The sequence below is a fragment of the Patiria miniata genome, unplaced genomic scaffold, assembly GCF_015706575.1.
Source record: "Patiria miniata isolate m_02_andy unplaced genomic scaffold, ASM1570657v1 HiC_scaffold_20, whole genome shotgun sequence".
Classification (NCBI taxonomy): domain Eukaryota; kingdom Metazoa; phylum Echinodermata; class Asteroidea; order Valvatida; family Asterinidae; genus Patiria; species Patiria miniata.
In genome coordinates this window covers 35,240,615-35,255,613 of record NW_024037059.1, presented here as the reverse complement: position 1 = coordinate 35,255,613, position 14,999 = coordinate 35,240,615, and the positions used below count along the sequence as shown (strand labels likewise).

The 14,999-nt window shown below is 41.2% G+C and overlaps 1 protein-coding gene across 3 annotated transcripts in view; it reads left to right on the top strand.

Annotated features, from left to right (window-relative positions):
- LOC119728841 (transmembrane 9 superfamily member 4-like) overlaps positions 1-12,364 on the top strand; it is a 35,865-nt gene extending 23,501 nt beyond the window's left edge. For all 3 annotated transcript variants that reach the window (XM_038201245.1, XM_038201244.1, XM_038201246.1), the window contains 8 exons: positions 902-983; positions 1,132-1,207; positions 4,326-4,505; positions 5,051-5,130; positions 5,985-6,048; positions 7,804-7,923; positions 9,757-9,846; positions 11,930-12,364. In XM_038201245.1, the coding sequence (XP_038057173.1) occupies positions 902-983; positions 1,132-1,207; positions 4,326-4,505; positions 5,051-5,130; positions 5,985-6,048; positions 7,804-7,923; positions 9,757-9,846; positions 11,930-12,079 (842 nt within the window). In that variant the 3' untranslated portion in view covers positions 12,080-12,364. The remainder of the gene's footprint in view (positions 1-901; positions 984-1,131; positions 1,208-4,325; positions 4,506-5,050; positions 5,131-5,984; positions 6,049-7,803; positions 7,924-9,756; positions 9,847-11,929) is intronic.
- Positions 12,365-14,999: the final 2,635 nt, after the last annotated feature.

Here is a 14,999-nt window from a genome sequence, read left to right as displayed (position 1 = left end):
GGTTACCTATTCCATTGACTGATTGTCTCCCCTAGACTGGTTACCTATCTCACCGACTGACTGTCTGTCACTTGTTCCATTATTCCATTGACTGACTGTCTCTTATAGACTGGTTACCTATCTCACCGACTGACTGTCTGTCACTTGTGACTTAGACTGGTTACCTATTCCATTGACTGACTGTCTCCCCTAGACTGGTTGCCTATCTCACTGACTGACTGTCTGTCACTTGTGACTTAGACTGGTTACCTATTCTATTGACTGTCCCTTATAGACTGGTTGCCTATCTCACTGACTGACTGTCACTTGTGAATTAGACTGGTTACCGATCTCACTGACTGTCACTTTTGAATTAGACTGGTTACCTATCTCACTGATTGTCACTTATGAATTAGACTGGTTACCTATCTCACTGACTGACTGTCACTTGTGAATTGGATTGGTTACCGATCTCACTGACTGTCACTTTTGAATTAGACTGGCTACCTATCTCACTGATTGTCACTTGTGAATTAGACTGGTTACCTATCTCACTGACTGTCACTTTTGAATTAGACTGGTAACCTATCTCACTGACTGTCACTTGTGAATTAGACGGGTTACCTTTCTCACTTACTGTCACTTGTGAATTAGACTGGTTACCTATCTCACTGACTGTCACTTGTGAATTAGACTGGTTACCTATCTCACTGACTGTCACTTGTGAATTAGACTGGTTACCTATCTCGCTGATTGTAACGTGTGAATTGGACTGGTTACCTATCTCACTGACTGTCACTTGTGAATTAGACTGGTTACCTATCTCACTGACTGTCACTTGTGAATTAGACTGGTTACCTATCTCACTGACCATCACTTGTGAATTAGACTGGTTAGCTTACTGTATTTGTTGTCCCGACAGGTTTTGCCATGTTTGGAATGTTGTCGCCTAGCAACCGTGGAGCCCTGCTCAGCGCTACTCTCTTCCTCTTCGTGTTTATGGGGTAAGATCAAAGATTCCGTCCAACAACTTCATCTTAAAGAATTTGGAACATGTAAATTTTTGGCAAAAATAACCCCGGCGCGAAGTGATTAATTGTATTGTTCAAGATTTCAATGTTGTAAGATGTTTGTTGTTTTTCTTCCTCCCAGTGTGTTTGCAGGGTTTTTCTCGGGTCGTCTGTACAAGACAATGAAAGGAACCCAGTGGTTGCAATCTGCCCTGATGGTGAGCTTACCTATTCAGTATTCAGTAGATAATCCTGTGATTTCATTGGTTATTCGTTGTGATGGTTCCTTGTTCCTGGCAATCTGATTGGTCAATCTGAAGTACGGAAGCAGTACACAGTACTGTGGGGTGGGGTGCTGTGGCCAATGGTTACGGTGTTCGACTTGTGTGCTGTGGTATGTGGGTTCAAATCCTGACAGGGAACATGGTGCTTGTGCTTTTGAGCAAGGCACTTTACCATTATTGCTTCGTCCTTCGGATGGGGCATAAAAGTCGTAGGTCCCGTGTGTTGTGCAATGCACGTTAAAGAACCCAGTAACACTTATCGCTAAGAGAAGGGGTTTGTCCTGGTGTTTCTGGCAGAAGCTGCAATGTGCACCACAGCACCTTGTAATCCCATATAAAGGTGCTACATAACGGATCTTGTATTTCTGATAAACTGTATTTACCTGTCTATAAAAAAAAGACATAATTACCAGTGACGCTCCTGGTGCTCCAATATTACCCTGGCTTTAGCACGGCTGCCATTACGGCGCTCAAGCATTGAAGGAATTTCTTCCTACCAAGTACCCATTTACTACACCTGGGTGGAGAGAGGCAATCGTAGTGCCTTGCCCAAGCGCACAAGCACCATGTTCCCCGTCAGGATTCAAACCCATGTACCATTACACACGAGTCGAACACCGTAACCATTGGACCACAGCACCCCACCACTATATGCCTTTAAAGCTATATGTACAGTCCATCATTTGCAGCCATCAAAAAAGTGACTGACGTAATTATTGTTGAAAAACATACTTTGTTCAGGGGTGTGAAATCTCCGCTATTTAGCGGATTTCCGCTTTTTTGTTCAGCGTGCCACATTTTGTTTTCCGCTTTTTTTCTTCCGATGGTCCAGATTTCCCCCCGCTTTTTCCCCCGCGCGTAAGCTTTGATTTTATTTCCGTTTATTTTATTTTCCGCCGAACGCACGCGATCCGCTCTCTACAACATACACGTAGCTCTGAGATGGGGTGCGTGCAAGCGAGTATTCAATGTACATGTACTGTACATGTACATGTACATTTACGTACGTACGTGTGTACTATACGTTGCCATGTGCATGCATTTTTCAGCTCGAAGCCGCGTGTGCACACAACGTGTAAACAGCATCCGGGGAACCAACAGTCATTGCGCTGTGATTGGCTGCAGATAAATATGAATATTCACACATGCATGAAGCGCGTTGGGACTCTTTGCGGCCGTTCCTGTGTCTATGCATGTAGTGACACGCGATGATCTCCACAATAACTCGCTGTAAACATCGTCTTGTTGCAAATATAAAGCCTTGAAATAAGACTAGTAAATTGTCGCCGTGCCGCGCCGGTAGAGGGCATCATGCGGGGCAAAGTTCATGTGTGCATTTCATTGCATGCACGCATCGGCCCGCTGCGTATTCCGCTGCATGCTGATACGTACGTTAGTGTGTCGTTTCAAATGTTTCGAACGTATTTTGACATTAATTCCGCAAGATGTCAGTGCAACACAAATGTGTTATTTTCCCAAGAGGTTCGGAGTTTGATTCGGACATTGACAAGACCGATCCTCAGGTTATGAATTCCGTGGAAATGGATTTGGATGGAACACATGGTTAATGGGCAGAAATTAGGCGACTCGATCAGAAGCCGGGACACGCGATGACGATGTGTATCAATCATCTGCAGTAAGGAGTTAAAATATGGAAAACGTGGTTGAATTTCCCAGTTTTCATACAAGTTGGCCATTTAGGCAGTTTCAAGCCAATATGAAGGAAAAGTTAACTTAAAAACATGCATAAATTGCAAAACATTTTCGACCAATAGTTGGCCCAGGCATGCCAGGGGGCTTTAAAATGCACCACAGAGCATCTACATTTCAAATTTTTTTCGGGGCCCTTGGGCGGGCCCCGAACCCCACGCCGTAAGGGCTTCGCGCTCGCAGGTTCGGTTATTTACAGGTTGAGCTATTTTCGGCTATTTTTTTTTGACTCCACTCACACCCCTGTTTGTTGAAAGATAGCAAGGGGACTAAACTCCCTGTGAAATTATTCTTTCTGGCTTGCTGTCATTTTGAAGAAATCAACGAAAGAAGGTCTTTCCAACGGTGCGTCTTAACGCGCCATTAGATATTCCCGTTAGTAGTTCGTTTTTTTTATAGGGCGAAGCGTGCGCAAGTGTTGACACTGCGCACACGCGCGCGGGCCCTCTATAATTTGTCGGATCAGCATGCGACATCGCGTACAATGTAGCTGCATTCGGCTCAGTAAGAACGTGTCTCGGACGCTGAATTCAGGCCCAATTCAAAACCTGATTCAGCAACTTTTGATTTGAAACCGAGATCCTAGAATGTTGTTTTTCTTGAAAAATACAACTGAAGCTGAGCTGAAACTTCATCAGGTTAGTTGTTCAGCACCCTTCTTTAGATTTTGAGAACATTTGTTGCTTTAAACGAACAAAATGCACAAATGACAAATGATGGACTATACCTTTAATACTAATGTTGGTGGATATTTGCTAGGGAATAAATGTGTGTTTGGGAGGTATTATAACACTCTGTTTAAGACCGGTGTGAGTCTGGATGGGCAATTATCACCCATCCAGACTCCCATCGGTCTTAAACAGAGTGGTTAATACCGACCGAACACATATTTATTCCCATTCATAAATACCTTTTCAGTCCAAAAACCAAATCTTTTCGGTCCAAAAATCAAAACAAGTCAAAAACTAGACGTTGCCAACTATTTTGTTCAACAATTTTACTTCATGTTTTACGAAACACCCCTCTGACTATAATATGGAATGCCCCTCCACAACTCGTTACCTTATAAGGACATTGGCGTGCTCGTCGTGCGTACTGCGCGATGTCGCGCAAAACGCAGCTGGGCTGGTGTAGTGTGAATTTCGGACCGATTTCATGGGAGTCCAAATTTCATGTGACACTGGAAAAGTGTTTAAGACCAGCTAGCCATGTCTTTATCAACCGTTTAAGACCGGCCACGTGACGGGCTCTCGACCAATAGGAATGCGTAAATTGTCTTGGGTATTTATGAATAATTATTAATACATGCTTTTATCATTTTTCCATCATCGTTATCATCCAGACCGGGCTGCTGTACCCGGGGATCATGTTTGGCGCCACCTTCCTGCTCAACTTCTTCATCTGGGGCAAGCACTCCTCCGGCGCGGTGCCCTTCAGCACCATGATTGCTTTGGTGTGCATGTGGAACGGGATCTCAGTCCCGCTAGTCATCCTGGGACACTACTTCGGCTACAGAAAACAGGTGAGCGTACACAGAAAGCATTTTTCTGCAAATTTAAACAAATTTTTCTTGTGATTTTTTTCGAAAATCTCGTGATTTTTCCGAAGATCTTGGGATTTTTGGGAGGATTTTGGGATTTTTTGGGGATTTCTCCGAAGACCTTGGGATTTTTTGAGGATTTGGGGATTTTTTTCAAAGATCTTGGGATTTTTTCGAAGATTTTGGGATTTTTTCGAGGATTTGGGGATTTTTCCGAAGACCTTGGGATTTTTTTGAGGATTTGGGGATTTTTCCAAAGATCTTGTGATTTTTTTCGAAGATTTTGGGATTCTTTCGAGGATTTGGGGATTTTTTCGAGGATTTGGGGATTTTTTCGAAGATCTTGTGATTTTTTCCAAAGACCTTGGGATTTTTTCAAGGATTTGGGGATTTTTCCAAAGACCTTGGGATTTTTTCAAAGATCTTGGGATTTTTTTTCAATTTATTTTATTATTAAATTCTCTTTGTGAACCAATCTTGTCTGTTGTATTGCTTCTAATGAAATGCTTTATCTGATTGGTTAACAGCCGTATTCCCATCCTGTGAGGACCAATCAGATCCCGCGTCAGGTACCAGAGCAGGTGTGGTACCTCAACCCACTTCTAAGGTATGACGTGCATTAATCAATTATTCAATAATCAGTACCTCACTCTATCTATGGCTTAAAGTTTTTATCCCTTTTAATCAGTCCATTGAAAATATGTTATCAAAATAATATTTTATTATAATTGTAGCACTCTGATTACTGGTATAATTCCTTGTAATCAATCAATCAATCAAATAGTACTCAATTATTCAAATAATCCATTTCTATTATCAACGAATCACTCATTGGTATAGACTAATCCGGTTATGTGATCACTTTACACACAAGGCCCCCTTCAATGGAGAAACCACTGTGCATGCTATTGTACAAAGCAATTGCCCCGTGACAGATTATCTGAACAATAGCTAGCACAATGCTTTCGCCATGGAAGGGGGCCTTCGTCATAGAATTGATAGCAGGCTTGGATTGGTCTACTCTTCCAATTATTCAGTCAATCAATCAATCAATTCGGGCGATTCACAATGCAGTGCGCCATCAAGAGTTTGGCATTGCCAGTCAACTTTCAAGTTTACGGTTGACAAAACATGGCCCATTTGAATGAGTGTCAGTAGACAACTTGGGCTAATTTGTTATAGATTGGGGCGTAGCTTTAAGCCGCCTTACCAAAAATCACCATATTGATAAAAAAGAAAAGAAAAAAGGGCAAACATATACTCGAATCGTACGCTTATGAGAACTACTGACCAGAAAAACGAACAATTTCAAATGTCCGCGCTGCGAATTTGTCGACCATCTCCCACAATGCACTGGGAAAAATGAACTCTCCATGGCAAGCTCTTGGTGGCGCACTGCATTGTGAATCACCCGAATTAAAGATGCACCATTCCAATAATCAATACCATTCTTCTTTTCAGCACTCTGATGGCTGGTATCCTCCCCTTTGGTGCTGTCTTCATTGAACTCTTCTTCATTCTCACGGTAATTTTGCTGACGACAGTCAGAGCATATCAAAGGGAATATACAACATTAAACTGCAAACTTTAAAAAAAAAAACTATCAAATTATTATGAAATACCTTACTGGACTGTTAGTGAATGTAAGTCTAAAGCATTCTGTAAAATCATGGCACCTGGTGTGCTGTCATTTTCAAGAAAAGTGGTATTTTTGTATCAATTTTCAACGCTGGTCGCCCGACAAGCGTTGGAAAAAAACTGGCTTTTTTGAAGTACTGCCCCCAGTTTACCATATTTAGTCAGACCACATTTTGTTTGAAATTACAAAATAGGTGATTACACACCTATGAATGGGTACAAGCCAGCTAGACTGGTTCCCTTACCTTACAATTCCCAGGCGTCTATAAATTGTTCCGTTTCATCTTAAGTGGGGTCAGGGAACCAGACCACATGAACTCGATTGTTTTTCTTGGTTTTTCCAGCATCTATCAACACAAAACTTCAAACAAGTCAGCGTAACAATATTTGCTGTAAAATACTAACCCCTCCCCTCCCCCCCCCCCAAAAAAAAATCCATCCATTTCTGAAAATTACAGCAAAATCAAAAGTTGTATATTCCCTTTAACTGAAATGTTGATTTGACGCCTCTGGTTGTTTCTATGAAACACCTCTCCATTTGACGGAAGGTTCAACAATCAATCATTCACTCCCCTTACAACATTTGTCTTGACATTTTGTTCACCAAATATATCCGTCTCTCTGTTTACCCACTTCCTTCTAAGAGGTTTTTGGCCTGAGATTTTGTTGACATGTGCTGTTGTACCATAGAGCAAGGACCCAAGGAGTCAGAACTCTTGGGCGATTTACATTTTGACCATTAACATACCAATCCCTCGGGAATGTCTATAGCTACAGCACTGTGACCGCAAGCCTCGACCATTCAAAGCGTGAATGCCAGCGGCCTTTGAACACGATGATCGTCGCCGCCTTTTTACTTGGTAACCAACAACCTCCCTATATGCTGCATAATAAGTCATGTCACGTCGCTGCTCTTTTTTGAAAAATATATTTTAAGACAAGATAGGTTTTTACAACTGCGCAGTTGTTAGATGTGAGTTATGAACTCAAGTTAGCAATGTGCAGTTGTTGGTGCTTAAAAGCGTTATCTGTCCCTGTAATTGGGAGATAAATTGGATTTCTTTCAGATAAGTTTTCATGTATTTTCAGACATTTTAATTGGCAATATATCATTGATGAAATGTGTTTTTTTGGAAAATTTCACAAGTTTTCACACTAAAGGTACAGAGCATTTTGTTCTTCATGAAATGATTGTTCCAGTGATGTTGACCACATTTATATACAGTATCATCCAACTGCGAACAAACACTTCAACATCATTCATTTTTAGCGATGTATGACAACTGCGCATGCGTATTTACCATGGTACTGTCTACGAAGCCATGCAAACTCCTTTTTCTGGCATTAGTGAGCGCGGATCTCTATTGTGTCGAGATTAGCGTAGTGAGCAACTGAGCAAGCTGGCGCCAGGTGCTTTCTATTGTAGCTTTCGAGCTCGGCGACCATCATTTTACTTTTGAAGTCTTGGAGTACGAACTCCTTGGGTCCTTGCTCTATGGTTGTACGTAGCCTTCAGTTTTCATGAAAGATTTTCGATTTTTCAAACTATAAAAATATTGTCACCAAATAACTGATAATTGATCATTTTATCTAGTAATCTAATTCTTGGATTACGATTTTGAAAGTATTTGTTTTCTTGCAGGCCATATGGGAGAACCAGTTCTACTACCTGTTTGGGTTCCTGTTCGTCGTGTTTATCATTCTCATCGTGTCCTGTGCTCAGATCTCCATCGTAATGGTCTACTTTCAGCTATGCGGCGAGGTAAATAATAACAATAGGCTATATTTTTGAGAGAGTTGGGGGCGGGGCCCTGGGTACCATCTTCCAGGTATAATAATAATAATACCGGAGTCTTATATAGCGCACGTATCTACCACTTTTAGATATTGAAAGGTGCTGGTAATTATGTAAATTTTTAAACAAAGGTAAATGAAGTTCATGAGAAATATGGGACCCATTATGTAGCATTTTCCTAAGGGTTTACAAGGTGCTGTGGCGCATATTGCAGCCACTGTGCCAGAAACGCCGATTCATATCCCTTCCCTTAGAGATAAGTGTCGACAAGGTCATACGGTCAGCGAGCGTTTTCATCTGCAGCCCCCACCCTCTGGAACAAACTACCCAATCACATCAAGGATGCCCCAACCCTGGACACTTTCAAAGCTAATCTTAAAACCCATCTGTTCACTGCAAATAATATATAATGTTTGTCTTTTCTCTGTTAATTGTTCAGCGCATTGGGACCCCGTGTAAAAGGCGTTTTATAAGAATGGTTTATTATTAATATTATTAAGTGTTACTGGGGTCTTTAATTAACGTGCATTACACAACACGCGGGACCTACGACTTTACATCCCATCCAAAGGACGAAGCAATAATGGTAAAGTGCCTTGCTCAAGAGCACAAGCGCCATGTTCCCCGTCGGGATTCGAACCCACGTTCCATGGCACATGAGAAATCGTGACCTTTGGACCACAGTACCCAATGTACAAAACATTAACATGTTAAGAAACTAGGCCTGACGTGCACCTGAATTGTCTGACCCCAAATTTGAACGCAGATATATAGAACATGATCATTGACACATCAAGGGAGGCAGTAGCATGACTTGTTTTGTGTAACACGGCGACTGTAGGATGCAGGGTTTTGGGCCCAAAAATATGCAAGGAAAAAAAAAAGCATATAGGCACGTCAGGACTAGGTTTGTCTGTGTTACAAATAGTAAAAATACAATGTTCACCCTTTAGTTACTGTAGAACCCGAAACTGCCCGAGTACTCACTCTATGGGATAAAGATGCGTTCCCTGTCCTATTTTGGAGTTTCACCTCAAATTTTTAATTTTTTTTTCAATTGCTATTTTCCTAGCACTATAAAAGTTATTCACTTTAAATGAGACAGTGAATGAAAAAATAACACTGCCGTTTAGTTATTGAATTATTGCATCACATCATTTGAATTTGTGCGCAAAATGAAAGCCCTTTTTCAGAGGAATGCAGACTCCCAAAGTCGGAATAAAGTAACTTTTTCGTTAAAACAAAGACATACAAATTGAAACTTGTCAGAAGGGGAGGGGGAAAAATCCTTTTTTGGAGAGCACGGGGTTTGGAACTTAAATTGAAGCACTTTTTCAACTTCACTTAAATCTGGAAATCAGAGGTTATAAATCGTCGTGTCTGTGCAACAAGGTCGTATCTCCTAAAATGGCATATGAGGTCATGTACGTGAAACGCTAGTTTTCAATGTCAAAAGGTCGTATGTCGCTTAAAATAACCCGGATATACACACAAAGTCAATGGACGTCGCAATACGCAAGATACAACCATGTTGCACGGAGCGTATTCACGCGAGATACGACTTTGTTGCAGAATCGAGTTACGACCTTGTTGCAGAAAATACGAAGTATAAACAGTAACGGAATATAAACAGTGATATGTAAACAAAATTAAGAAAGAAAAATGAAAATAATGTGGGAAGGGTCAGGTATAGTCTCATGAAAAAACTTGGTTGTGTTTGAACAGTATCGAACAAAACCATTGCAAAGTAATCCGTCTAATGTAAATCGTGTTCATAAAAATATGTCTTTTTTTCCCCAGGATTATCACTGGTGGTGGCGGTCATTCCTTGTGTCCGGAGGATCAGCATTCTATGTCTTTATGTACTCTGTTTTCTACTTTGTAACCAAGGTAAGCTCTCGCAATTTTTCTGAAACTGTCCTTGGAACAATACAGATATCTGTGACAGGTTGTAGAGTTTAGCAGTGTTTAAGTCTGTGAGAATCATTTGGATAAATTAAGCATTCACATGATTTTTTTCTTCCAATGATTTGTTGTAAAAAAAAAATGCTATATCTACAGGGTGGTCAAAAAAATGTTAACCCTTTTCAGATGCAGATTTCTGCATTAGGGAGACATGTTGAAATTGTTTTAAGATATTCCTAAACTACGTGATCGTGGTGGTGTTTGGTGAAAATGGTGTTGAAAATAAATTCTAAATTACGAAATGGCGGCATTTAGAATAAAATGGGCCAAAAGCTGTTTGGATTTTTTTCTTGGCCTAATTTTACCCAGCATCATGACTTAAGCCTGATCCAAGGCTGCATTGCACATATGCAAATTTACATGTATGGCTTCTGACTAGCGTCCCACAAACTAAAGTCGTGTCTGAATTACATGGCTACGGCTAGAAATTACACACCAGTCAATGGTAGCAGCTGCAGCCACTTCCATAGACCTGTGTGTAATTTCAAGCCGTAGTCTAAGTAATTCGTGGACAGTCTAAAACATTGATAAATTGGGCAACCAACATTGATCTCAATTAGTAACACTGGATAGGACACAGTGCCCTCCATCTTGTGCACGCACGCGTAGTCATCGGTGAGGGTTTGAAGGTTTGAAAGTTTGAAATACGTTCGTCACACACAGACCATACAGTACGCGCACGTCACGCATGCACGGTCGCAAACGTTAAACCCGCACTGTATTACCCAGCTGTTTGGTCCGCGTTTTCTGAATCTTCACTGCGCGCAAGTATACGCGTGTCCTATCCAGTCTTACTAATGGAGATCAATGGCAACCACCAACAAAGGGCTGGATAGTTCATTTGATGGAGCACTGTTTCGGTGTTCCGAAGGTTGCTGAAGCCAGTCCATCAGTGGTTACTCCCTAGCTAATGCCAGTTACCCATTAATACTCCTGAGGACCGAGAGGCAAACGGGGGTGAAGTAGCTTGCCCAAGGACACAACATATGACCAGCGGCTGGATTCGAACCCTTGACCCTCTGATTATGAGACAAACCCTAACCACAAGGCCACCCCCCCCCCCCCTTGAGGTTGAAGATTCGAATCTCACTCCAGCCAATCACATATTGTTTTTTATTGGTCCTGTCTAAGCTGATATCACCCAGTTCCCGCCAGTTTGTATACTTAGGGCCCATTTTCATGGACTGCATACATAGGTCTGGTCATCTCAGTTGGTGGAGCCCCAGTGTAATGTTTTGGGAGGTTGAAGGTTCGAATCCCACTCCAGCCAATCACATATTGTTTTTTATTTGTCCTGTCTAAGCTGATATCACCCAGTTCCCGCCAGTTTGTATACTTAGGGCCCATTTTCATGGACTGCATACATAGGTCTGGTCATCTCAGTTGGTGGAGCCCCAGTGCAATGTTTTGGGAAGTTGAAGGTTCAAATCCCGCTCGAGCCAATCTCACACTGTTCTGTTGTCCTCTTTCAGCTGGAGATCGCCCAGTTCCCACCAGTTTGTATATTTACCTACTTAGGGTCCATTTTCATGGACTGCAAACATGTGGCTGGATAGTGCAGTTGGTACAGCCCTAGTACAATGTTTCGGGAGGTTGTAGGTTCGAATCCTGCTCCAGCCAATCTCACATTGCACTCTTATTTTGGCCGCCTCTCTAAGCTGGAGATCGCCCAGTTCCTGCCAGTTTGTATACTTAGGACCCATTTTCATGGACTGCAAACATAGGGCTGGATAGTGCCGTTGTAACGGCCCTGTACAATGTTTTGGGAGGTTGAAGTTTTGAATCCCACTCCAGCGAATCTCATATTGTGTTTTTTCCTCCTCTCTCAGCTGGAGATAGTCCAGTTCCCGCCAGTTTGTATACTAAGGACCCATTTTCATGGACTGCAAACATAGGGCTGGATAGTGCCGTTGGTACAGCCCCTATACAATGCTTCGGGAGGTTGTAGGTTCGAATCCCGCTCCAGCCAATCTCACATTGTTCTTTTTTTTTTGTCCTCTTCTCTCAGCTGGAGATCACCCAGTTTGTCCCAGCCCTCCTGTATTTCGGCTACACCTTTATGATGGTTCTAACGTTCTGGATCGTCACAGGCACCATGGGCTTCTACGCCGCCTACTGGTTCATCACGAAAATCTACGGCGCGGTCAAGATCGATTGACTAGTCGAGAACGAACATAATACCGGTCAAACCTAGTAATATTGTGGTCACTTAAATTAAACGCCATCTATTATTAGGTATTGAAAAAGAAAAGAATTGTAAGCTATGTTCGCGTTGGATACGTTCAAAGATATTTTTTTACCTTTTTTTTTTAGCATTTAGGTTGGTTTAATGATTTTGATTCCAATGTTCATTTAGAAAGGTCTATTTAAATTCTGAAACTAAAACCTGATGTAACACGTATTGAGTTCTAAACCCTTGCTGTTACACAACAGCCAACAAGGCCATCACACAACTTAACACCGCTTTAACCCGAGAAAATAATTATCCAAACATCCCCTACTGTCATAGTGTGGATAAAACGAAGATCACATTCTAAATGCGCAGCAGCAGAATGATAAAGAAGCAAAAAATTTAAAAATTACTGCATAGAACCCCAAAAGTTCTCAATATCTGAAACAATTAGAGCAATCGTTTATTGCAGATTACGAATCTGTTTTGGCATTTTGCATGTTTTGTGAAAAGCCACTTGCAATGAATATTCATCAACTTTGTCCAATGCGAACATAGGGTGTGGATATTAAGAGCAGCTGTCTATAGTGGCCACCTCTCTATAGTGGCAACCAGTCAATCATGAGGCTCCTATTACCAGATGAGTCCCCATCTACCAGTCCTCATCTAAAGATTTTGCAACTTTATTGTGTTTGTACATAACAATACGCTCCTAAGCACAAGATGATTAGTTTTTACATTTCCGTTGGAATTGAATAGGGAAACGTAAGTGTTAAGTGGTTTTGTTTTTTATTTGTACTTACAAATTCTGACTTAGTAGATCCGCAATCGACTTCACAAAACTTGACAACAAAACTGACATGAGTGAATTTTGAGATAAGCCTGCCATGCATGTAGCTGACGGCTATAGCCGTGCTCTTATATTCCATGGTAATGCCGAGGTATGCTGTCTGTGGGCAGCTGTGCACTTGTTGCTACTGCGCGCAGAGGCTCATGTGCAGTGATGCCTATCAGCCTGTGCAGTAAGGGCGTGAAAACCCGGCGACAAGGGGTTAAGGACAATCATGCTGAAACGTTTTGGATATCCATTTAGGTCACATCTCAGGCCTAATGGACACCTTTATTACACAAATTTAACAAAAATAGAATTCCTTAGGCCAAAAAAAAAAGTCTCCGGTTTCTGGTATGGAGCTTGCCCAAAAAGTGGTGCGGCGATGCGGCTTTTTTTTTTTTTTACCTGACTTTTTTGCTTCAAATGTCGGCTGATGACTGCAAATGGTGCCCGACTAAACTTAGTGCAAATATATGGGAGTCCAGAGAGGCCACATAAAGCTTATTCTCGATCATAACCCCATCTAAAAACACGTTAAAATTGTGCAGCAGCAGAATTCTAGTCAAACCAGTGCGTTTGGCGGTTTTGACATCATCTTTCATTGAAAAAAAAACTTTTGCATTTTGCCGACGCGCATGGCTACGGCGACGCGCGCGCATACCAGAAACCGGAGACTTTTTTTTTTTGGCCTTATTAGACTTGCAATGGTTCTTCCATGACCAGTAAATTTTATTTGTGACTGCATGCTTTATTGTCTGTGTTGCCACTGTCTGAATATAATTAGCATTTCCTTTCATGTATACAACTTTTAAGTTTTACTAGTAACCTTGAGCCTTGACCCGTGTCAAAGGTTATTTGGTGGCAGAGGTCAATGTAAGATAGTTTGGTGACCTACAGGAATTACACAGTATATAAATATGTAATACAAAATCGCTTCAGAATTTGGAAAGCTTTTTTTGTTTTTTTTGTTTTAAAGCTTTTTGATTGCTAACCACTTTTACGAGTTGTAGATTTATTTGTTTATAGTTTTGGAGTGGGAGGTACAATTCTCTGTATAGGTGGAGTACGCATAAGTGTTTAGAACAGTTTCTTTCATTTTTTGTATGATTTCTGTCGGGAGATAATTCTAACGGTAGGGAGATTTAGAAATGAATTAAAAGCAGTTGACATCTTACACGGTAACGTTATTGATCCAAGTCCTTTTTGGACAAAAAAAAAGCCAAAATTCTGTAATGTATTTCAGACTAATGGCAAAAAAATATTGCTCAAAAGCAGAGGTTCTAAGCAGTTATGTGTACTTGTGTTTAAATTACTTTTTCTTATTCGTTTGAAAACACGTAAGGAGTATTGATTTTTTTTAGCAATGATTTTAAGATATTTTCTTATCTAATTTAAGCCTCAATGAGTCGCTTAGTACAAAAAGTTTAATTTTGAAGAACCTAAATATCTACACTTGCACATAAATTTGCGTTGAAATATTGAAAACTTGAAAAGGCTTGTGGAAGTATCTATCAAATCCTTTGGTAAAAGTTGGCGTTTCAACTATTGAACACATGCTGAATTCAACAGAATGGTCCCAGACTCGCTACTTGGCTGTCACTTGTGAGCTGGGCAGTGCTGTTGTATAGGATTACCCTGTAAGGCTAGATCTGGCCCAGTGTTGTAGACCAGATGCACACAAAAAACTTCGACCGGGGTTCCCATGGTTCCACGTGTACCCTGTCGACGTCAATATTTTGAAATTCGCAACACTCCTAGTTCTACTGCCGGCTCCCGAAATTCTGTCCATAAAATTGTTGTGACTGAACTAAAACTTTAATTGAACCTCCACGTTGGGGAAATGTGCCTAAACTGACATTAACTCTGATTTGGAATTTGATTTTAGTGTCTCACTGACTGACTCGTTACTTGGCTGTCACTTGTGAGCTGGGCAGTGCTGTTGTATAGGATTACCCTGTAAGGCTAGATCCGGCCCAGTGTTGTGGACCAAATGCACAAAAAAAAATTCCAGTGAATTAGCCATTGGCAATCAATTGAATAGAATTTTGTGCACACTGGGACCAGCTTTACTAGACT